Source organism: Artibeus jamaicensis, unplaced genomic scaffold (genome assembly GCF_021234435.1).
Source record: "Artibeus jamaicensis isolate MK-2021 breed Jamaican fruit bat unplaced genomic scaffold, CSHL_Jam_final contig_3126, whole genome shotgun sequence".
In the NCBI taxonomy this organism is placed as follows: domain Eukaryota; kingdom Metazoa; phylum Chordata; class Mammalia; order Chiroptera; family Phyllostomidae; genus Artibeus; species Artibeus jamaicensis.
The window spans coordinates 5,713,749-5,740,015 of record NW_026521723.1 but is presented as its reverse complement, the minus strand read 5'-3'; the positions used below and the strand labels follow the sequence as shown (position 1 = coordinate 5,740,015).

The 26,267-nt window shown below is 36.3% G+C and overlaps 1 protein-coding gene across 20 annotated transcripts in view; it reads right to left on the bottom strand.

The window, feature by feature from the left end:
- Positions 1–26,267, bottom strand: part of BBX (BBX high mobility group box domain containing) — a 255,771-nt gene that overhangs the window by 54,561 nt on the left and 174,943 nt on the right. For 19 of the 20 annotated variants that reach the window (XM_053663008.1, XM_053663007.1, XM_037148879.2 and 16 more), the window contains 5 exons: positions 25,833–26,075; positions 15,774–15,969; positions 12,179–12,246; positions 4,917–4,997; positions 1,539–1,613 (listed from right to left, as the gene is read on the bottom strand). In XM_053663008.1, coding sequence (XP_053518983.1) covers positions 1,539–1,613; positions 4,917–4,997; positions 12,179–12,246; positions 15,774–15,969; positions 25,833–26,075 — 663 coding nt within the window. The remainder of the gene's footprint in view (positions 1–1,538; positions 1,614–4,916; positions 4,998–12,178; positions 12,247–15,773; positions 15,970–25,832; positions 26,076–26,267) is intronic. The other variant, XM_053663023.1, reaches the window with a different exon arrangement.

Genomic DNA, 26,267 nt, shown 5'->3' with positions numbered 1-26,267 from the left:
GGTGGTGATAGCTGTTAGAAATGCACCAGCACCTGCTGAGCTATCTCAGACTCATGTTTTAAATTACGTTGAATACTCTCGGTGGTTATGTAAATACAAGGTGTGTTGAAGATGAGCCACTGCCTTTCTAAAATTCATGCAAGAGTGTAGAATTTAATTAAACAGAATATATGGCTAATACATTCTGTTTTGAAGGAAGTGTTTTTAAAAAGTTGGATGGTATTGGCTCAGGTATCAAGATTAAAGATAAATTTAGTCACCACGCTAAATTCATTTTTAACTCTTGAAAAAGGTATTAGTATCAAATAAATGGATGTCAACAACTGGGGGAAAGCAAGGAGATATTAAACAAAACTCTTTCCCCAGACAATGAAAATGCCATTTATCATAATGAAAAATTAAAATAAAATCTTAATTTATTCAGATTCATCATGCAAATTGTTCTTCATGAAATTATACCATTTCATATTGTTTTTCCTGCTTCCATAGCAGAGCTGAACAAGCCCGGTGGCAGTGAGGCCTAACAGACATGCAGGCCAGCTGCTGGTGGAAAGTCACAGTGCTTGGCCCAACCGTCCCAAGAGGAAGCAGCATTTTTTTTTTAAATGTAAGGGCTGAAAGGTATCTTTCTCATTTTCAAAGTAAGATGTTGGGTTTTCTCCTGCTGAAAGGACATCATTTTATATTTCATTTATGCAGATTCTGTATTCAATGAATCAAAGTGATTCAATACATCAATATTAAACAGAACAGTCCCGCTTGTCATTTTCTCTCAGCCCTACACAAAACTGCTCAGTTTATGAGATGCACTTTTTTTTTTGCTGGAATTACTAAAAAGGAAAAGGGATGAAGATCTAAAGTAGAGAGCATTTTATTTTCAAGAACCATATATACAGTTTATTATCTGTCATATAGTGCTCATTAGAAATGGGCCTAAAGTGGAAGCCAGGGCTTTGTGGCAAAATCGAGTGCATCAGATTTGCCTCCTAATCATTCCAACCCCCAAAAATGCTCCCCAGTGTGCGCTCGCTCTCTGGCTGACAAACCAAAGAAATCTAAGATCCTGCAAGAGCTGACCTGACCTAAACCTGGGATTAAACACTAATAAAAATACTGGCTGAGGCTGCACCAAACCATAAGCACTGATGATTTAACAGATCAGATTCACCACTGCATTTGCTGTGAGAGTTATTCATGAATTACAGCATATAATCTCACTATTGGAAAAATTTAATAAATTGGGACCCTATGGACTTCCTGTTGACAGCAGTTTTCCAGGCTATAAAAATAAATTAAAACAAGGCAAAAATGAAATAAAGAATTACTGAAAAGTGTTTATCCTGAATGAACTCTTCAATAGATGGCTATAAAATGTATATAAAATCTATGATTATAGCAAAGACAGCAAATGTGTATTATGTCAGGAATGGCAAGAGGCATGCCAAAAGTTCACTGTGTGTTATTAAAACTTCATTCCAGTATTTCCTGAGCTCTAAGTTTTCTGAGCCCAATAAATATTTAAAAAAAGAAGGCCATACCTCTGCAAACTGAAACAAGGCTGATGCTTGACACTGTTTTGAAGGAGCATCGGGGTGGGATGTACTTGAAGATATCTGGGAAAAAAAACAAGTAATTTTTAATGCACAAGGACATTTCCCCATATCAGACTAACAGACTTTGCCATATATTTCCACTGTAGACACAGATAAAGATTAAGACATGAGTCATCACGCAAACCCTTTCAGAATAGTATAAATGATAAAGGAAGACAAAGACCATGTTTCTAAAAACAGATGATTGAAAAAAACAAAAAGACTGAGTGGCTCATTTGCCATGTCTCTTCTAAGGGTATGTGTCAAATAGCAGTTGAGACCTGTTGAAGTGAATTTATTTCATTAAATTTCTTAAACTATTATTAAAAGCTAGAAGCTGCAGGTAAAGCCACTCACTGTCTTTCTTCCCTTCACCACTCCCTGCCTTCCCAAGCTGTTCTCTGCTTAGAGGCAGTTGTGAAACAATATTGGAGAAGCATATGGATGTGGGTCAGGGTATCTGGAATTGAATCTTGGATCCGTTCCTCATTAGCTACATGACCTTGGGCAGCTCAACTAATCTGACACTTATTTTTCCCAAAATTGATGATGGTGATGATAATCTCCAGGATTATGGCGAGGAGAAAATAAGCCATGGCACTAGAACTTAATAAACTGCTCACTGAGTATATACAGCATTTCTTTCTTTTATAACATCACACTCACGCACGCACACATACACACACACCCTTAAGCTTTCTGACAGCAGACAGAAGATTCTGCCACACCACACTGGGTTTACCTAGGAGACCTTTTGTTTTCACTTGGTAATTATGGCAGCCTCATTAATTTGTTCTAAGGGCCATGTGGAAAAACTTTCTGAGAAGTGAGAGCAAGGTCAATTATTAATTTTAGTTACAAAGTGAACAAGCTTCAATCCAGCTGCAATATAGGGTAAAAGTGAGTCACAAAAGCAGAAAGCCTGGACAATGTAAATGCAGCCCATTTCAAGTGCAACAAAAGTCTTTTTCTTCAATTAACTCTGTTCACCAACTGTATCAAAGGGTATTTATTAAACAAAAAATGCACCTTAATCATAACTCAACAACGAAAATCACTTTTTAATCTCAATTACATTGTCGGTTAGATAAACAATGAAGCCAGTGGGTGATAGAGTACCAAAGAAATATTTAGAGATAAGAGAGAGTGATGGAATCACTGACTTTATACAGTGCTGAAGCCATCAGAAAAATTTTAATTCCACTGTAAGTTCTGAATCAGACATATAAGCCTTTTTATTTATTTATTTATTTTAGAGAGGAAGGGAGGGAGAAAGAGAGGATGAGAAACATTGATGCAAGAAACATCAATTGGTCGTCTCTCATATGTGCCCCAACAGAACCTGCAAGCCAGGCATGTGCCAGCCACGCCAGTCAGGAGCAGACATGTAGCCACGTTTAGAATAAATATCAGTATAAATGAAAAAAGATCTCCAAAGTGTTTTAACAAACTAAATATAAACAAACTATCATAAATGGTTAAGATTAACCAAGTGCTCTGGAGACAGTGAGGACATTTGGGGACAAAACTGTAGACCTCTTCTTGGTCAAATTGTGAAACCTATCATTTCAGAAGACAACCATGTGCAAGTTGTGACAGACTGTAAATATGAACCCACAAGGGTTTTCCTGAAGTCCCAGGAATTATGAACTGGGTAGAGCTGACTTCAGTCACTGCTCTTCACTCCTACCAACCCTCCTTCCCTAGACAACTGGGAAGATAAACAGTTTACATAAGGAAAAATGTCTTCCTTCAAGGCTTAAATTGGACAGTGAACAAAATGAACCAGTGGCATAAACCATCTACAGTTTTTGTAAAGAATTTCACAAGTTTCTCAAGAAAAGGATGTTTTACACGTTAATATTTGGATAAAGAAGATATTCGGTTAACAACATGAGTAGGGAGCTCCTGAAGAAATATTACACCAGGGACCCTTTATATAAAACAACAGGGTCAGAAAATCTCTTGGGAATCTTCCATATGCTGTAGAACCCCCAAAATTGCACATATGCCAATCCAACCAAACTTCATGTAAAATTCAGAGATTTCACTAGATCCTTAAGGGTTCAGAGATCAATGGTTAGGCATCTCTGCTTTCAAAGCTGGGATCAGCATTATTTAACATGTCTATAACTACTGGAGAAAAGGGAGCGCAGAGTGAATCTTCTATTACATGAATGCTTTAAGAAACAAATACAAGGCAATTGGAATTCATGGCACATCTGACAAAGAGGCAGAAAGGAAATCGACAGGTAAGTATTATGTTAGCAAACATACAACATTCCTATACTACTATCTGCAGGGCATTTAGGTGTATTATAAACAGTGTCTTAAAAGGAATGGCTACTGTAAAAAGCAGTTTACCAATAAAAATGTTGAGAAACACTAGGAAAAGAACACTAGAGAGGGAAAAAAATCTGAAACTAAAAATACCCTCTCCTTGTACAAAACTGTTACACACCAGAGGAAGGTGCAGTGTGAAAGGTCTTGCGAAAGACAGTTCAAGCGATCAAGAGAAGACCATGTACTTTCAAGTTCAGAAAAAAATTAATCAATGATGGCTCCATATTGAGTTCTAGAGTAAATGAGGATATTTAGTGAAGCAGCCTTAACCTTTATACTTGCTACCATCAACTCTTTTCTGCACCGTCCCTTTTAACTAATGCTAGAGATGTGTGGAGCCCAACAGGTTTGACAAAAGACAGTAAGAACTTCAGAAACTGCTGCTGCATGCTAAAGTTCCAATGAAAAGGATACTAAAAAACAAAGAATACATAGCCAATGAACAACCATGAGTTGCTTTAACATCTGATAAGTAACTAAGTTCTAACAATAATTCAATTCTTAATTTTACTATCCATGAATAAAAAGGTTTAAGTGTACTAATATTCAGCATGACTTAATAATGAGCTTTTATAAACATATAATTATTCCTTAATTAAGAGACTGAACATAAAGTTTCACAACAAAAGGAAAATGACATTAAGATATATTAGGACAAATAGAAGACATTAGAATAGTCAAAATTAGTCCAAATATATAAGCATTGTATTCAAATGTAAATAAACTAAACAACTAAAAATACAAAAAAAAATCAGTCAATATAAGAATATATAAAGGTTCTGTGTATGTTTTTTATCCACCTGACATCATGAAAGAAAAAGTTCTGGAGTTCCAAAATATCTTTAAAATTTTTCATTCTATCTTCCCATTTATGGTTAATTGAGCTAAGCAGAATTCTTCATTGCTTTAAGTTACGGTCACTAGCTTAAATTTAAGCTCATTTTACAAATTCCTTATTAAGTATAAATTGCAATACATTACCTCAGCAAACTGAAATAGTGGTGACTTCTGACGCAACTCGGGGGACTCCGAGGCATCGGGCCTGCAGGTGCTGGAGGGTACCTGAAACAGACAGAGGTGGCATGAGGCGTCACAGAACAGCTTCTGGGTTGCAACAGAAGACGAGCACCACCTAAAGCATTCCTATGTGAAGAATGAACGGCTCTGACTGCCCCAATCTGAGGCAATACTGTGACAAAAAAACTAGTTATGTACAAGGGGCCACTTGACTGTAAATAATGCCATACACAGCAGATGAGCAACACAATGCATTTTAGAAAGTTAACAGTCACTCAAGAAAAATTTCTACAATGATGCCTATTTGATCTTGTGGCTTTCTGCCATCAAATCCAAAGACTTATCTATTTCTTTCATGTCCTGTGTTTCTCTAATATGTTGCTTCACCATGAACATTTCTGACAAGAGACTATCCAAGTCCACCATGAAAATCTTAAAAAAAAAAAACAACAACAGAGCAGGAAAATCATCTACAATGTTATCTTCTAAAGATAAGCACTGTTATATTCTATGTATATTCTTCCAGTTGTGTAAATAGGTATTTTCAATAAAAATGAGATACTGTACTATAGTTATCAAATGTTCTTTTTAAAAAATGCATGAATTATTCTGAGTTGTTAAGCCTTTTCCAATGTAATTTTAATAGCAGCTAGTGATTATATTAGATGGCTGAATCCAATGCAAAGAGCTCACAGTCACCAAGGTTATATTCTTGTAAACAGTTTCTCACTGAACCTCTTCATTAGACACTGAATATGTGATTCTGAAAAGTGTCACAGCCCCCTAAGAAATGGCAAGCATTTAAAATTTTAATGGTCACTTTCGTATTTGAAAGAGTAATGGCCACCTTCTCTCAGAGAAAAGCTTCACAGAGAAGGTGCAAAGTTTCAACTCATTCACCACCTGTGTTTAGCCTGACTCCGTTACTGGTAATTGACTATTTGATGAGTTGTGTGTCTAATGCCCCACTAGTGTTATTTGGTCCCCAACATAAAACGCACTATAAAAAAGGCTAGCAAATCTTGAAATTACAAGCCACCAAAAGTTCCTTTTTAGAATAAGTACTTGAACAAAATACATCTTTATCTTGTAGTTTAGAAATAATGGAAAAAATCAATACTGTCCTGGTTTATAAAGAAACCCTGTGTCTTTAGCCCCTAGATATCTTGGCAAATTATCAAGATTTGCCTCAAAATCATGTGTAAGAATAAATGAAAATTATAAAGTGTCTTTATGAAATTTTAATAATATTAGTTGTAAATTTACAACTAACATTAAATTTAGAAAAAAACAAATTAAATATGTTAGAAAAAACAAATATGTTTGATATAAATTTAGAAAAAAACAAATTAAATGTTATCATTTAAAGTAGCTATATATACTGCATAAAACCTAAATAATATATATTTTAATTTCTTTAAGTGGAGAATTTTTTAAAAGATTTTATTTATTTTTAGATAGAGCAGAAGGGAAGGAGAAAGAAAGGGAAAGAAACATTCATGTGCAGTTGCTTCTTGCGTGCCTCCTACTGGGAACCTGGCCAGCAAGCCAAGAATGTGTTCTGACTGGGATGTGAACCAGTGACCCTTTGGTTTGCAGACCAAGACCCAATCCACTGAGCAGTATCAGCCAGGGTTATATAATATATATATTTTTATTTCAGAGCCCACGATGCATGAAAAGTAGTTACCATTTATAAGGAGTTAAATTACACAATGGCTTAATTAGAGTTCATATTAATTATAAGAAGGGAAGTCAACTCTCTTTCAAATGGCATTTATAGAATACTTGGCCATAACTATACAAGCCTATGCAGTCTTAAAGTTAAATAAGACTCTCTGCAAAATGTTCTGATGGCCTTAAGTAAAACTGTCTTCTTAAATGGAGAATTCGAATGTAAATAATCACCGACGTATGTGCATAACGCTGCCTGTGTTATGCCAACTGCACTATGCAGTCGAAGCCTATGCATGTGTGCTTGTGCTCACCGTGCACTGGACACACAGCAGACAACGAGTGTCTGTTGACTGACGTGATTCTCTGTGTGTGTGAATACGAAGAGTCTCACGACAAAGGCTGTCCAGTGGTTAAAACAACAGTAAGAGAATCACTAAAGCTACACATTTTACTCTAGTGGACAATGTCCTCACTAAAAAATCTAGTTACTCTTACATTAAAGCAGTGTGGATTTAACATATATCTTCAGTGCCACAAAATGGAAAGACAGCACAATTAGTAGCCCGGAGAATCATGCTACAACTACGCGATCACCTGACTCTCTAGTCTACAGAAGAACAGAAGCCGAAAATCAGATGGGGCCATGAGTGGGCTGAAGAAAAAGGAAGGAGGTTAAGAAAAAACAGTGCCAGCAACAAGAAGACATAGGGAAATAAGAAAAGCCAAAAAGAATAGACAAAATGCTGACAAAGTATTGTGATCTATCGAACAGAAATTAAAGTAGGGCAAATGGCCCGAAAGTTTCTCCTGAAGGCATCAGTCCACTGCAGTAATATTTGTAACTGTGATTCTAAGTTGTCAGGATAAGAATTATAAAATGCATGTTATTATAAGGCAGAAATGCATGTGATACATGCTAGATGTTTTTTCCATCTAAAATCTCAAAATGTAAAAATGGTTCAATGGTATGGAAGGTGTATGTATGTAGATTTCTTTCTTCAGTGCTTGATAAATAAGGCATCCAATGTAAGGTGAATTTTTATGCATGTATAATATGCACACATGTACTTGGTAAAGAAATCTGGGTTGGATCCACACAACATGAATAGAGTATTTCCCATAAAAGGTTCCTATTTAAGTAATGTTACTAGTCAGAGGACCCTAGGTTTTGTCACCTGTTTCTATTTACAGTACTCTGAATTACTTATCAGGTGAAGCGTGCTTTTTATGGGTAAACATCCATTCCCCGATAACCATTCCTATGATGAACATAACAGAATATAAAGAGTCTAAGGTATGTGTTCATTAATTATGAGAAAAAATAGATACTGAATAAACAGGGGTTAAATAAAGAGAGGAAAAACCCCAGTAAGCTGTTTCTAGAAAGAGTCTGAAATAACCCATAAAGCCACTAGGTGTAGCTATATACCCAAGAAAGAAAACAGCTACAGTGATTTCAAAAGCAAAGTTAACCACATACTCAACTTCCTTTAGACCCAATCTTCCCTTTGATTTAGCTATAATTCACAATAGCCAAGGAAGAGAAATGATTAGTATAATTAAGAATTATGATGAAGTAGTATATTTTCCCCACAGATGCAATTCAGATCTTGAAAACCGAATACAGATAAACACAACCCAGGACCCTTATATAAAACAAGATCACACAGTCAAATGTATCGCAAGTGCTTTGGAAAGCTACATATTATCAAGAGCCTGTTCCTACTTCAGAAGGTACAAGACCAGAGCCACCCACAGTTGGATTGTGATGAACACAATCAACAAAAAGGGTAAGTGTTGTATCTGAATTATACATTCCTGCCTTTGCTAATTCAAATATTTATTGAATACTCATTCCTTCAACAAATACTCAGTGAACCCCTATTATGTGTCAGCCCAAAGACTGCTGCTTTCAAGAAGCTTACATTCCACTGGGAAATAAAATAAGATTAAGGGAATGTGTTTGGTCCTTAAACTGCTTGCTGTTCAAATGCAGGAGGGAGCTACACATGTAAGAATGTAAGTGCATAATGGTGGAATATTACAAAGTCTATGGGAGGACAGCGAAGCGGCCTCCGTCCTTTTTGGGGACAGGTGAAAGAAGATAAGTAACATCGGAGATATACCTACAAGAAACACCAGGATTGTAGAAATGACATGGTAACAACAGGAGGAAAAGTATGAAGGCAAGGGTTCTGTATGTGTGAGAAACAGTGACTTTCCGAGTGTGGCCAAAGGTTAAGATGGCTGAGAATGGAATGGGAGATGAATCAGACTGAGAGGATTTGAATTCTGTGTTAAGTGTGAAAAGTAAACTGAAGGTAACGGGGAGCCAGCCAAGGTTTTTAGTCACAGGAGCTGCATCATGAGAGATGTACAGTTAGATAATTCTGTCAGTGAAGTGCAAGATGACCTTGGCTGGGGAGGGACTGGAGGCAAGAAACCAATTAGAAGGTTAAGGAAATAAACCAGCTGAGATGTGGGGCCCCAATGAAATCAAAGATGGTATTTTCGAGGCCTCAGTAATTGTTTAGAAAGATGTTAGAGCTAAGGAAAAGGAAGAGAGGCCAGAGAAGGCCAGTGTTTCTAAGGTAAGTTAAAGCCTTACACTAAAAGAGGGAATTTGAGAGAAGGAAGAAGGTTTTGAGGTGCATGGGGTATGGGCTTGTCTGCTATGGGAAAAGAGGGTTTGGGGACAGAGGATTCCATTTCAGAGTTCAAGTATAAAGATCCTGCGAGAATTCAATGTCCAGTGATCTGATGTTCACCCTCATTCAGTGTGATCCCGCCTTTCATACAAGTGGTGGCTTTTTCGAGGTGTCCTTCAGAGTATCTGAGTGATCACTTATTTCCATTTAATATGAGATGTTAAATGAAGCTCTGAAACGGACTTGATCTTAAACACAGGCGAATTAACTCTAAGCATATTACATCCAAGATAATCCTTCAAAACGTTTTTAAGGACTACAATAAAGCCACTCTTAATTAAACCTAAATCAGGTTAAAGAGAACCTGGTACTGAAGCACTGCACTTGGCTGGCTGATACCAGGATTCAGCTACAGCTGAGAAGGACCCTGGCTTGGATATCCTGGACAGCATAACCAAAAAACACTGCACAGACCTGAGCAATCCCCCTATTAGAATACAGGTCAAATCGTCTGGCTGAAAGTAAAAGTCCCTGGTTTTACCCAGGGCACCAGACTACTGATTTCATGCCATGCGTAAAGTTCCATTATTACACCAGCACAGACTACAGGCCACTTCTACAAACAACTTCTACCCCTTGGATCCATGTCTGGAAGACTGAGGGGCTCATCCAAGTTCATCACTGCCTTGAGCAGTGTAGCTTGGGAGATGACTGCCAAGCAAGTTGGGTGAAAAGACTTGATCTTGTAAGCCTCAGTGCTGACAAATGGGAGAGGCTGGGCAGGATGGGCAGTTTCAGCTAAAATGGACAGTGGTTTTAACTTAGATTGTCAAAAGCTAATTTCATTTTGATAAACAGCTCAAACGTCCCACCCAAAATGGTAAGAAATAAAAGTGCCCAGAAATGGCTGAGTTTTTCTTCATAAAAGCAGCAGTTGTTCAAAATTATTTTTTTCTATTTATGCCTAAGGATATTTCTTATTAATAACCTTAGTTTGTAGCATTTTTCCATTCTTCACTTCCTCCATCATATGATTGCAGTGAATGTATATTATCTTGTCACTTTATTAAGTACTTCCTTTTCTACAGCAACAAGAAATAAATCATTTGAAAGAGCAAGTGGGTATAAAAAAGTTTCTTCTTAGGAGTGGTTCTTAAAGACCTAACTGCTGGCAACTTCTTCCTTAGCTGATTCCCTTCTATATGATTCACTTCTTGAAGCCATTTAGCTTTGTTTCTGTAGCTTGAGAATTCTCAAAATGGTTTCCCCTCTTTGTCAGGAATAAAGAATTGAACACTGCTTGTGTCAGAACTCTGCTGTTTTTAAAAGTGAGGAGGAGGACAAATTCTCACTAGAAAGAGGCCAGGAGTCAAACTTCAAGCAAAGAGGAAAAAGCATTCTTTTGTTTAACTAGCATTTTTGTCTATCTGTAAGTTCACCAGCTGTTTATCGGTTTACATTTGTTTCTCAATGTTAGAAAGAATGTTAATAGATGTTGGGAAGAAAAACATCATTGTGATCTAATCCGATAGAGAAGATGATGCTGACTTTCACAATACAATGCTTGGCTGGAAATTATGAGTCAGCCTATGTTGAAAGGTCAAGTGTGCATTATTATTCCAACGTCCACAACATTCACCTTTCGGGACACTCTTCGGGTATCTACACCCAAGTGAGAGTTGGTCTGATTGCTATTAGGTAGAAGCCATGTGTTAGGAAGTGAAATAGTGCTCAAAAACACTATTGTGTTAGGAGGTCAAACACACTGAATAAGTATGCAGAGGCACATAGTGACGTATTTACTTTTTTCAGCTGAACATTAGTACAATGTAAAATAACTACCAGTCCACCAACTTACTTTTTCCTCCACTGAATTGAATGAACTCAAAATAAGTTAAACTGAACATCTGGTCAACTACTATGGATCCCAAATGTAAACTACTTATAATAAAAGGCTTTTGTGATGTAAAAATCTTATATGGTATCATCTAAAATCACTATTTGAACAGGTTTCAACTGTCATTTGTATGACATACAATTTTAAAAAAGAAAGTAAAAAAATATATATATATATATATAAATGAATGAAATTAAATTGAGCCGACTGCTATTTTGCCCTCCATAGCAACTCTGGTGGGGAACTGAAAAATTTCCATCCCCGGTTCCTGAGTATGGTAAAATAACATGACCTTCAGGTTAATTCATCTGGTCTCTGTTAAATGAGTCTGGAAAAAGGAAGAATTCCACAAATGCAAACTATGCATGGTTAAGTGCTACTACCTGCACATCAAAACCATGCCTAAAAATGTTTAGCATAAGCAGACTGATAACTATACAGGGAGTAAAAGATCATAAAACCAAGGTCATGAGGGCCTCGGTCCTTTTCATTTTCCATTTTAAAGAATAAAATAACCTGGAATGCCATGTCTCTTGATTTTTTTAAATGGAAGTTTGGATTTATTCAGGTACAAGAAAGATGGAAGTTTCATGCTTTAAAATATCTCATTTTTTCCCTAGCAAGTCTGAATGAGGACATCACAAAAGTAAGAGATGTTATGAATAGGACTGAATGAATCACAGGATCCACCCCACAGACACAGGACAAAGTCGTGGCAAAGGCTAGGATCTGTACATGGCATTTCTTACATTTCTTACTCCTTAGCTCACGGACCCTGAGCTAAGGGTAACTGACATGTATCTGACTTGTGGTTGTGTCCTCTTGGGCTCATTAACACCACTTCTGTTACCCCCAAGGCAAAATATAATGCACATACAGAGCTCAATGAAAACAAAAGTAAAGTTTGTTCATGATCTGCAAACATTGAATGTGCAGAACCAATGTGTGAACAGAATACAAATGTCTGCATGAGCAGAATGGAGAGGAATGAGGAACTGACTTACCTCTGATGTGCCAAGGGCATGTTCTCCAGCTAAAAGAAGCATGCTCAGTCCTCCCATTTGAGTAGGATCTAAGTAAAAAACAAATCAATCATCAATTTACAATCATGAAGTACATATAAGTGACACAGAGTAAAAAGAAAACTCAAATAATAGCTGTCAGAAATCCAACAGAACCACATATAGCTTTCTATAAAAGCCTTTTCAAAACTCTTTATGCTTGGCATATATGTACTTAGTACTCAACTTTTATCAGCACTTTAAATACCACTGTAGTCCCACCATTCCAACATAAATACATCCTTCAACACCACAGCTGCTTATAACATGAACTATCTCCTTTATGTGATGTTTCTTCCCTTACTGCATGGAGGGCATAGATGGGTTTCTTTTTTTTAAACAGAAGAGTGCTTATAATTATCTTCTAAGAAGTTTGGGATTGTTATCCTCAAATCGTTGTCTCTGCTATTTAAAATCAGGGCTGATAAAAAGAACCAGGCTATCAGAAACTAAAGACTAGAGAAAATTTTTTTTTAAATGGGCCTGCAAAATCTAGTAGGCTTGGTTCAAATAATCTTTCTTTAAAACTTAAAATTAACAATGATGTCTTTTTGATACACTAAATCTTAGGGGTAGAGTCAGGCCCTTCTCAAAATGAATGTTTTTCATACCACCAAAGGTCTTTGTTTTCAGTCCTTCAATAATCAACAGAAACAGAAAAACAAAATAAAAACAGCAAAGTGGTAGGTAGATCTATGACCCAAGTTATACATAAACAAAGAAAGTACTACAGACAATTAGAAACCTATATTCCTGAAAGTTATATGAATTAAATTTCAGAACTTCAACTAAATAATATATGTGAAAATACCTAATTCAGTACCTATCATATGCATGGAGGCACTTGTTAAATGATTTTTTAATTCAGGAGTCTACAATTAAAAGTGAGGGTGAGGTATACTGTTGCTTAAAGACATTTGGGAGTTTCTTCTCTCTTTTTTTTTTTTTTTAAATTTTTGTTTAAAGGTATGACCTTAAGTATAAGAACTCATGAAGCAACCCTGACCACATTTTTTATACAATTTTTTAAAAACTGAAAAGAAAATATGAGGCAGTTTAAAAAAAGAGGAAGAGGTTATTAGAGGGGAAAATACGTCACCAAATGATCAGGTGGTTAAGACTTAATGTTAAAAGGTAGCCACAAGGAAAGACACACATACAGAACATGCAGGAACATGAAGGAACATGCTCATTTGAAGAAACAAGACTTTTTGCTGGTTAAGAACTATTGTGGCTGTTAAGATACTTAAATCTATTTAAAAGTAAAAATCAAGAGGAGAAAATGAGTTTAGCAAAATGGAAAAGTTTAATTTGGTTCTTTGGGAAGCTAAATACATTTGAAGGTGCCGGTTTAGAGATCAGGAGGATTGGGTGACTGCTCTCCACTAAAGACAAAAACCTGTTAGCTCAGATTACACGGTAAAATAGAAACATACTGATATGATCATTTTATTTACATTATATGCCCATGTGACTTTCCAAGAAATTTGCTGTAAAGATACTAAAATACAGACCAAGAAATTATCATGCTTTATATGAATATTTATATAGTATTATTTAGAAATATCCAAAGTTTATATAAAGAGTCTGATTTCCTTTCACCAACAGAGCTTATACTAAATTAAATTCTACACAGCTTTCCCTTCTTGGAAATCATGCAACTGACTGCTCTGAGGTGATTCAAAACAGCAAAATGTCATATGACAAGAACCACTGGGAAAACAAAACATGAGATTTCATGTTGAGGAAAAGCTTAAACTAGCCCCTGAATGCCTTACAGTATACCTTAGATTCAAATAGCTAACTATGGCCCATGTTTTAATTAAAAGCAAATCAATTTGCTTTCACTGTATAGAAAAGGAAATAACTGGAATTATCAGACCAATGTTACTTACTATACCCTAATTTAACAAGGGCTCTGACCATAGATTTCCAGCATCTATTTCCAACAAGCCCTTACATAATAAGATAAATTCAAGAAAGGTGTTTTTTGTAAAATTTCTTTCCTGTACTTTGGCTATAATGAACACAGTTTTTAAAAGCTGACCTGTAGATATCTTGGTTGAAGCCTAGGTCCCACTTCTAATTTGTAGGTATAAAAAGTAGATTAATAAACTGTCAGAAATGATGCTATAAACAGATATCATTCACAGCTTTCTGTAATTTATCTACAATTATTTTTGATTTATGAAGAGATATTGAATGTAAAAAAAACCTGCACAGACTGACCTAGATTTAAAATTGGAGGAAAAAGCAATGGAAAATAATAATATTAATTGAAAGAATGCAGTTGTAAGCAAATCGTCCATATACTCTTTATTGGTCCTGATAATGTTTTTTTTTAAACATCCCAACTGATATAATCTGGGAAGTCCAGAATGCTCACTAAGACTACTAGCAAGTGGTCTGAAGCTAAAACTGTACAAAGTGACAGTTAAAACAAAGATCTCTGTTTTGATTTTCCTGAGATATGCAGAAGTATCATTTTGGAAGCTTACTTAAGAGTTATACTACATACCTAATATGACAATCACCTGAAAGCTTTGTTCTCCAAGAATGCAGCCATTATATTAGAATGCATTTCTTAGGTTTATATATGATAGCACCACATACATTGTTATACTATGAATCATACACTGAACTAGTAAATTGATTTGGCCTACTGGCTATTTAAAAAAAAGGAAGTGCCATTACAATATTGTTCAACTTCACTTTCCATATTACCAATGGCTCAGTGCTCTCATTTAGAAGAAAACTGCTGGTGATAATGAAATAGGAACCCTATAGCTCAATATCAACTTCAAGGCTTCCGCCCTGCCCAATCTCTCAATTTCACCCTGGAAAATTCCTCTGTTCAGTACTACTTTGCAATAGCCAGGGAAGACAGAGACATTTACAGGATGAGTTTAAGTACCTTATCTCCCAGTTACAAATACTTCAGCATTCCTTACCACCCAAAGAGTATTAAAGGTCCCATAATAAATGGGACCACCTGGAATTTTAAATTTGTTCAGCCAGTATAGGAATGGGGGGGGCCGGAGATAGGTAGAATGGGAGTTCCCTCCAAGAAACAGCTGTCAGATCCATTTCAGATCTGAAATGAAGTCGTTCATATTCTTACTCTTGACGTGTCACATCCTCAGATGATCTACATAATTGTGGCCTTTTAAGTATTCACAGTAACTAAGGTGCTTACTGAGCCAGCCTACTGTGTACGTGTCTTTAAACTATTTTGTTATGTTATAAAATTCCCTGAGCTCCTGACATCTCTGCATCTCTGCATTCATATATATACACACACACACACATATATGTATAGTGACTCTACCACTTGGTCTATACCTCCTTTCTTTAACTGTATATACTCATGTATGCTATACTCCAAAGCTTTAAGACATCCTATATTATATTTGCCATTATTTCCTATTGGTCATATGTTTTGGTTCTCTCCCTCTCTCTTCATATTATGTGGGAAAAGTACTGCCTAAATGTATTGCCCCGTCCTTGAGGAACAGGTAGAAATAGTGTCTAAACTCACCGGCCATTCCAAAGTTAAGCTGAGGCATTTCTTCAGTCTTCGCTTTCTTGGGGCTTGGCAAGTCTCTTGAAGAGTCAGATGGGAAGGCCCATAATTTCTTTCGTGGATTGACAGTGGGTGCCGGGGATTTCACAGGCTTGTTTGTGGTAGGACACCATTTGTAGCCAGGGTTTGCCTTCATAAATGCATCTTTATACTATAAACAAAGAACAGATAACAGGTTTTAATTAATACATAGACTGAAAATGTTCTAATTGTCCTCACATCATCACCCCATTTGGAAAATGACTGAAAACACTTCCAGTAACTTCGATAGCTTTCTTCACAGAATGACAATTCAGGGCATGAATTAATTTTCCAAAAAGTTCTTTATGAGACGATGGTACAGAGCCAACAATTTTTTATTTTTTAACCCTCAACATTTTATTAATACACAAAAGCTGTCTGACCTTGGTGGAGAGAGGGAGTTATTTGTCATGGAAAGAGTCAATAGCTTTGAAGACAGAAAAACCAGAGTTCAAACCCCAACCCTTCCACTTAGGGCTACCGTGACCAAGGATGGAGACTAGAAATGGAGAATACAACACCTCTGGGCCTCAGCCTTAGTTCCCATAGACTAAAAACAACACCAAAATGCCTAGAGTTATTGTAAATAGAAGTGCACAGCATGGCATCTGCTACATATTATGAAGTGTGAGTCAATACCAAAGCCAGTAATGAAGTTCTTCTGCTCGCTGCTTAATCTGTTAAGTAAAGTAAAAATTAAGTCTGTGCTTTAATGTACTAAGTAAGGAAAATACAGGCACAAAGTTATCGGAGCAAAGTAGTCAGCTGTGGGATAAATGAACCAAGACTGAGAATAGAAGACAGGGAACAAGGTAGGGCAAACTGATACATAACTTCTCAGTCTTTGGAAGATGCAGGGCCGTGTAGAAGAAAGAGTACTGGGCTCAGTGTCTGGACACCTGGGTTTAAAATCCATCTATACTACTAGCCTGCTGTGGACATTAAGCAAGTAGTTTAACCCCCTCAGCCTCAATTCCTCCAGTTCTTAAGTGTAACCACACCTGCCAACATCCCAGGGTTTTGTAAAGAGCACAAATGATCACCGATGTGAACGTGCCGAGACCTGTAACATGAGATGTTGCAATCCACCCATCACAGACTTTATGTCTTTACTTGGAGCTATCGGCCTTCACTGACATCTTCCTTTCCCCTTTCCTTCTGTTGCTTCCACTCTAGCCCTTCTTCTCACATCTGCCACTTCCCCTTTTGTAACAAAATTAAATGCACAATATTTATTTCTATTCATTATCACTAAAAGTTATGTTATCTTGTAAAATGGATTTTCTATGTATTCTTCAACTATTATATGTTATTACTGATGGATACTCTATTAAATTAATGCAATTATTTTTAATCCCATAAGCTTGCCATTAAAAAAAAAGCTCCAAAACTTTTTAACTCAATAGGAAAAAAAAAAGTTTCCTTTGTAAGGAAAGTATATACAATCCAAATAACAAACCTTCCTTGGCACTTCACCCTTAAACCATATAAATGGACATTGTAGTGTAGATAGTCAATGGTTTAGAATTATTCATGATTACCTTAATTCAAAATTTTTGAGTAATCTTTTTTTCCCCACTAAAAGTTGTACATCTGCATATTGATACACAGGTACATGTAGTAGGAAGGTAAGCATAAAAAACTGTAAGACACAGTTCACCTTTCTTAAAAAATAATTAACTTAGGACACAGACCAGAGCCAAATAAGACCAGAGCCAAATAAGAATTTACCATCATATACTAGGATGCATTTGAGGTATCAAACATGATAGAAGAGACAGCCATCCTACATGTACATGGGGGGATTTACATATTAAACTGGGGCAGACGAATAGCCTTGCCTGCTGTCTGGAGGCAGATAGTGACAAATGGCAGGGAGAGGTGGAGAGGGAAGTAGCAGACACATGTGTCATTACTGTGTCCCAGTGAAGGACACACAGGCCAGCCAGGTCTCCCAGATGAACAGTCATTTGGACAAAGGTCATCACACTATAAAGTAATTAAAGACTTTCCAACAAATTAACATATTTGTCATGATAAACAGAAAATAAATTTTGTGGTTTTATAAGAAAAAGTTCTGGTTCTCCCTATCTCCTTCCCTTCTCCTCTAAAGATAAATAAATAAAACCTTAAAAAAAATTTGTGAGAGAGAGGCCCTAGGAGGAGGAAGTAGAGATTAGTGCCACTTTTCAAATTTTCCTTTCTTCTTTCACCCTTGTATAATGTGATTTCTGTCTACCACAGAGAAGAGGTACAATTGTCTCAAAATATATTATGTTAGGGTTTCACTTAGCTCCCTGCAGTTAACACAATTTTTAAAAAAATGTGCCACATCTCTTTTTTAAATATGACAATTTTGTCATCTTTCCTCCAAAATTCTGGTAGACTTTATGGCCATATTTTACATATTTGCACCAGAATCAGCTGTCTTTTTTTGTATAGGAATTCCAGGGTCCTTATTATTCACTATGGTTGCCATTCTCTTTCATTTAGGTGAAGATCTAGACTGTACTAATAACTCAAAATACCGCTGGTGTTTTAGGTGGCATCCCCCCACCCCTGCATTAAAAACAAACAATTTAAGAATAGTTGGTAAATATCTCTTTCATTAACATTAAGGTGCTTTTTAAGATCAAATTTCCATTCTTATAAATGATCTGGAAAGTAATGTTAGGATCTAATTTTTTAAATATTAACATAAGTTATTGTCTTTCCATATATGTCATTGTTCTACATGAAGCATGCAAAATGCTGTCACAGAGGGGACATATTTACCACCATTACTGAATAACAGTGACTCATTATTGTTACTAATGAAATGTGGCGGCGGTTGGGGTTGGAGAGAAGGGAGCCAGCATTTACTGAGCACCTCACATAAATCAGGAGCTGTGTTTCTAAGTAGAATCACTTAGGTTACCTAACGGGTGGAAAATTAGCAGAAAAAAGTGAAAGCCACGAGATAGCTTTTTACTAACGGGAAATTTCTGAAAACTTTGTTTTAGCAAGAGGTTATTTACGAGATAGGGCCAATAGCTTGAGTGTAATGTTCTTAGAGGATAACTGAGTTAACCGTCCTGGCCCCAGCATGAACAGCCTTACCCTATGCATCCAGACAAGTGGGGGCTACTCTTTGGCCCTTTTGGTCCTGTTATGATAGATATTTGCCCACATGGTTGACCAGTTGACCAGCATGCTAAATTTCACTACATGCATATATATAGTCTACACACAGAGTTTTCCCTCATTTCTTTCTTTGATAACCTCATCACAACAAATGATTAGGTCTTTCTAATGTTGAGCAAATGACTGATGAGGTGCCCAGTTCCAAGGATAGATAGTCTGTCCTTGACCCTGAGGCTCTTCCTGCCTCACATGTATTGGCCACCCTTGGTGTTCACACACTACTTGCATTGGCCTGTGAATCTTTGCATGAATTTACAGCTACTGAACCTAAGCATTAAATTCCTTAAAGACAAGGGTTGTGTTATTCTTTTTTCTATCTCTCACATTCTCAACCCTTTTGCTCAATACATACTTGGTTGGGCTAAGGAATATTGTCTTGGTATTGATCATTTACACTGACTTTCAGATTTTGCAAGGTTAATATTGTGATACAGTGACAGCATATTAACCCTCACAGTGGTTCCTCACAGTTACCATTTTCCATAAAAACCCACATACTCCAGGCTTTTTTCTTGCCCTTTGTTCTCCAACCCACTGGCAGCTTCCCCTTTTCCTGACCCTTTGCCAAACTATTTTTTGTACCTGAGCCAGGGAAAGGCCTATAGACCATGTGTAAAAAGAAATATATAGGGTCTGCCAAAAGTTGGTTTACAGTTGTCAGTATGCAAAACAGTTTATTGTTGTATTATTATTTATTTATTATTGTATTATTTTCCATACAAACAACTGTAAACCTACTTTTGCCCCACTTTGTATGTTTGTGTGGCTAATCACGGATTGTAAACAATATAGAGGCAGAGACTCTAATTCGTGCTCTTTTCATCCCCAGTGTCTAATGACTGTCTGTCATCTCGTCGATGCTCACAAACCAGTGAGAGGGAGGTGGGTGGAACATGTGCAAGAGAAAGAGAAATGATTATAGTCGGTGACTGTCACTGCTTTACATTGTCTACAGCACAGCTCTTACATCATAAGTTCAATTAGTCTGGTCAATGCTTTAAAAACAGTTGATGCTGGTAATCATTCCTTCATAAGAATGACAGTATAATCACTTTCATAACATGTACTGACTTTCACTAAAGCATATAAGTGATTCTTAACAAAGGATGTGCTGAAAGAACTCATTTAGTAGATCAACCTTGGAGGGGAGAAAGAGGACTCCTGAGAAACCTGACTGTTAGTGACAACATCTTTCATAACTGAAACTTTTTTTCTTATAAAAAAATACCAAAAATCTTACATGAATTTCAACATTAGGTTCCTCAATCAATCTAAAAATTAACGTCTGAAACCAACACGAAAATGAGTAAGAGACTGAGTTTAAATGCTCAATTTATCATTCACTATGAGGTCCATCTATCACTATTTATGGGGTCATCATAACTCTTTGTGACTTTATTTTATTTGAGTATTTAAATGCTAGTGTTCAGTAATGGTTAGCAAATTGATTTTTTGAAATCGAGTCATTAGTTCACCTAACTGAACATCTATTTGCTTAGGGGCTATTAATCACATTGGACAGTATCTGCTAAGTTAGGCAAATGATATATTTAGTTTTGTTGATTCTTGTGATGTGAAGACAAATTTTGCATTTTTGTAGCCTTTCCTTGTATTTACAGCTCCTAATAAAAATCATAAATAATGATTAGTTGAATTATCAAATACAAGCAGACAAGTTTGCTTGTTAGAAATAACAATGTAGCTAACATTTACATAGCATTTTAAAACTTTACAGAATGCTTGCACCTTCATTGCCTTTTTGTATCTAACCTTGACCTTGGGAGGACAGGCATCTTTACTGCCTTTTCCAGAGGTAGAAACTCAAAAGACCTGAGAAAGGTGAGGGCCAAGTAGGAGAACCACAGCTTCACTACCACTAACTTGCTTCCTTGAATAAGTCACGTAATTTCTCTACGCCTCAGTGTCCTCATCATATTGAAAAATAATATCGACTTTATGGGATTCATCTGAGGATTAAATGAGTTAAATTACATAAAAGAACCTTGGGCAGGATAATATAATATTCAGAAATTGACTATTATCATCTCAAATGCAAATGCTAAAATATTGCTTTTAATACAGCAGGAAAGTACTGATATCTGAAATATAGAAATGGGAAAGGTCTCAGAAACAAGGAATATTGTGAAACATGGAGTCAAAATCTTTCATTTTATTATCTACATCCTCCCAAAGTGATGGAGCCCCTAATGAAGCCACATTCAGAAAACCCTATAAACAGTATGTCATTTCATCAGAGGTGGCCAACAGTAACTAACAGAGGAGAGAAATGTCAATTGACAAGGGAGAGTAGATCTAAAAGACAGACCCATGGGAAAGCAAAGAGGAAATTCAAAAGAACATAGTTGAGAATCATCAAATACACAAAAATGTGAATAAAATGTAATTATTCACACAAGTCTTACCAAATTACAGATTATAAAGTAATTTTTGTTTGTAAATAATGAGTTGAAATAAAATGCAATTATTCACAAAGGTCTTATCAAATTACGGATTATAAAATAATTCTTGTTTGCAAACAGTTAAGTTGAAATGGTCAATAATTCAAACGGCATTCTGAATACTAAGAAAGAAGGCATGGAAACAAAATTTAAACAAAACTTCCAGGATAAATATATAAAATAAAAAGTGTTTAATGGAATGGCGGGTTTCCCCTTTGCGGAAATCACTATGGGTAATGGGTTCTCGTGGATGCTGGATAAATGAGGTGCTCTTCTCGGGGTAATAATAGCCACAGGAATCCATCTCTGACCACAAGGGAATGAATGGTCTTTATACAAAGTATCTCAATTGTAAATGAATAACCAAAAACAGGCTAATTTTTTTCCTCAAATATGGAGGAAGAACTAATCACTAAGAACTCTACGGAGCAGCATGTTGATGGCAATGCTTCTTAGAGTACCGACAATAATAGACAGCAACATTTACAAAAGTCTTTAATAGTTTACATTCAAGTTACATTTTATTGCATTTTTCCACAATTCTTTTATTGGCATACAAATAAACCTCCAAACTTTGAAGCATGGTCTCATAATTCTTCTTTATCATCATTTCTGTTACTCCTATACATATCCTAGATTTGGCGCAAAATGAATGTCATTGTTTTTGAACTTGTTCTTACTTTTCCACTTCTGCTTGTCCTTTTCTTTTTCTCTGAATCCTATACTGAAGCCAAGTCAGCTTCTATCAAGTTCATAAAGCCTCTTCTGATAAACCTCCACTTAATACCCACCCCAGCACAGGTAGACTCTGCTCCCAACACCACCCATGACATTTAGTCGTTACCATTTTGCCATACTTAACTCAAATCCACTTATCTCTTTCTCCAACATCTAAAGTGAAAGCAAATAGTAGTAAAAGGGCACCAAAGTCAAACAGGCAAAGAATATCCCAGCTCCACAAATGTATGAATGGTCAAGATACTAACTCCAAAGAGCCTGAGATCTCTGCTCTGAAAAATGGGGACAATCACAACTGACTTTACATGTTTATGCTTATGTAAAATATGAAATCCAGAATGAACCAATCAATCAACAAATGCATGCATTCAGCCTCATGCCTCTGTTTCTACACACAAAAAGGGAGAGGGTATTATAAAGGTCATTCAAAATTGCCTTAACTTTCCAGATTCTCCTCTCTTCTTTGCACTGACTCTGCTCAACCTGAAGGTCAAGCGAGATACACCATCCTCTAAACTGATTGTGAATTAACTATAATCATTACTTTAAGTGAACAGTGGAAGGGTCCAGCAATACTGTGGCAATAAGGCAGACTTGTATTGCTATATTTGTAAAAGTACATACGTAAATATGTTAAAAGGAAAAGTATTACTTCTGCATCTCCTAAAGGACAGTCACAGTCAGAAACTGGAACCCGTGAACAGCCGCAACACTGCACTACCATGCACACTGCTTAAGTTGAGAAAGCTACCCAGGTGATATTCTTAGGATGGCGTTTTTACATTACTTACAACCAAATGACTGCTCTAATGAGATTCATCAGAGAACACGAAGCCCTCATTCAATCATTTTTTCCCACAATGCAAATTAGTATTGGACAATAATTCAAGAAATGGAAAACAAACCCGGCAACAGACGCTTCCTCTCATTAGATGCACTAATAGAAGATAATCAGAAGCAATAAAAGAGTTAAAGTTTTTTAAGATAAAAGAAAATCTCTCTAAAATTGCATTATTACTCACTGCTGTTTTTAGAATGTTTCTTTTAAAAACAAAAGAGAAAAAATTAAGTATTTCTCACTCGACTGATAATGACAAAATAGATATTGGTGAATATCACATAAGCATTCAGATTCACACTCAGCTATGCTGAAAGAATATGTCTTGTCCTAATAGAGAATGCGTTTTAAATTGGGGGTTTAAAATTAAAATCTTATGCAAAGAAAAGAGTTTTTAAAATGATTGCCTGAGAGGGATCTTGAGGAACTGAGAAAATATTCATCACTAGCAACCACCACAGGTCCTGGTACCTTGAAGCAACTCAGTAAGTTTTTGTTTATTAAACTGACATTTCAATTAAGGCCACAATATTAACACAAAAAAGCAACATCACAATTACCTGCACTTTAATGTAATTTCAAACCCATTTAAGTAAGTAAATTGAAAGAAGTATTGCTTATAACTAGAAACCAACTGATTTTGGAAGTAGCTGAATCTTCCACAGTCTGCATTAGGAATAAGACAACATTTCATAGTAACATGTAAACAAGGCCAGATGCAAAGTGAAGATCCATTTACGGTCTCCACTTGAAGCAGATTGCAGGGGGCCACCTTAACAAATTTCATTACAGCACCAATATGGCAAATATTTTGACCCTAATTAAGTAATTAGTAAGGGATTTCCTGTACGAAAATAACACTCCTCAATGTGGCCTCCTACAAGTGGCCACATTGGGTTTGTAAATTAGCAGTATTTAAGAAATAGCAAACAATATACGGACTTGGTACAGGCTGCGTGTTATCCAAAAACAAACTTGATTGTTTAATTATAGGAAGCTAATGGAGTTCCCTATGAGGCTTCAGATAATTGTTTTTACCATATAAGCATGCCTATGAAAAGATTTAAAGCTATTTAATGAGAAAGTTTTACTGTTAATTGTTATGCTAGTGAGAATCTACTGAAACATTTAAAAGCATGTAGGTTCCCAGAACTGATTCTAAATTTTCTAGATGCTCTACGCAGTAAAATTCCTGTCTTTAACAGTGGTCAATTCCCGAAGCCTTATGTGAGCATTAATTACATAGCAACTAGGCTAATCATTTACTCTGGATTCAAATTACCCTGAACATTGGCTAAAAAATTTTATGTTCCATGTGAGCTTGTTAAACAACTCAATAAAACTACATCACTTAAAATATTAATTTTTTCCCACGCACTGAAAGGCCTAATAATATGTGTCACTTGAAGCTCTGTACTTTGTCCCCTGCTGGTTCATCTTTTCACAGAACTTAACCAAATGTTTGGGTGGTAGGGTTTTAATGAATCAAGATTTTTCATAAGTGGCAACATTTACAAGTGGCAACACTGAAGAAATAAAGTTAGAATTAGTCCTTTCAGGTTTACCACAGTGATATTGCTTTGTTTTCCCCTTACTTGATAAATCCATTACACAGTATATTTTATGTCCTGACTGGTGTGGCTCAGTGGGTTGGGTGTCATCCCACAAACCAAAAGGTCACCAGTTTGATTTTCTGTCAGGACACATGCCTGGGTTGTGGGCCAGGTCCCCAGCTGGGGGCATGCAAGAGGCAACTGATTGGTATTTCTCTCACACATTAGTGTTTCTCTTCCTCTCTTTTTCCCTTCCCCTCTCTCTGAAAATAAATAAATAAATGAATAAAAGAGGCAACCTATGGATGTTTCTCTATCGTTCTCCCTCCCACCTTCTCTTTCTAAAAATAAATAAAATCTTTTAACTAAATCAAGTCTTTACACCATATATTTTAAATATACAATGAGCTCATTAATTTCAGATTAATTTAGAAACAGAGCAGTATATAATTTTTGAAGAAATTTAGTCATTGCTATTATTTTAGAACTGATTAGTGTCCCATCTTTCTGAACAGCCCTCCTGTATGGAAATGGTTCTCACTGACTACTGCCTACACAGCGTTAACATGCATGCACATATCACAGTATATCCTATTCCACTGTCATTTACTAGTTTCAAATATTCATGCTGCGCTACCAACAAAACAGGAATCAAAGCATATCTCTTGATAACCGTGTATATTACAAAACCAAAAAATGTTAGAGCTGTAAGGGATACAAATTCTTATCTAACTTCCTCGTTCTAATATTAAAAAAAAATAAAGAAAGCTGAGATCCAGAGATTGACCTAGATACCATCACAAAGCTATTTAGCATCAGAACTCCATCAAGACTCCTCCCAGATACAACTAGAGTAACTAAGTCTGCCATCTTTTACTACAGGCGTTTTCTGACAACAGAAGATGAGTTCCCAGAAAAAAACTATTTAGAAAAAAAATCATAATAAATAAATCACCATTCATAAAAATCAACTGCTTCTAACAATCAGTGGAGTACATACAATGAGGAAAAACCCTCTTGGTAATACAGTGCTCTTGGCACTCCGCCAGTGTTTGGAATGTGAACTCAGAACTAGGAACAAGCCTCATGTTTTTACGTAACACCCAATTCGGAATTCGCCTTCCTGCTGCTAGGCCTTCAGTAGGAATTCCCTATGTGCTTACTGGAAGTTACAGGATGGATTGCTCACATCTACCATAAAAACCTCGTCACTGGAACCTACCTCCTTGGCCATGTCTGTGTATTTCTGTTTCTCCTCTGGATCAAGAACAGCCCACCAATCAGCTAGTATCTTGGTAGCACCTCGGTTATCAAGCCTGGGGTGTTTCTGACGTACAAGGGAGCGATGGCGTTTGCAAAATAAGAGAAATGCATTCATTGGTCTCCGGGTTCGCTGTTCTGGTGATTCATCATCTTCAGCCTCACCAACATCTTGCTCTAGGCCATCAGCCCCAAGAAGTTGTACCTATTACCAACCAAAACAAAAGCCAGATGCTTAATACATGCTGGGCAATTTTGCTTTAATAATTAGTCTTGGTTTTCAAATTGTATTTTTTTTTTAAATATTGAAGAGTTTCAAGCATGGAAGGGATATATCAGATTTGTGTATTTATTTACTTACTTATTTTTTATTTTAAAGAGAGGGAAAGAGGAGGAG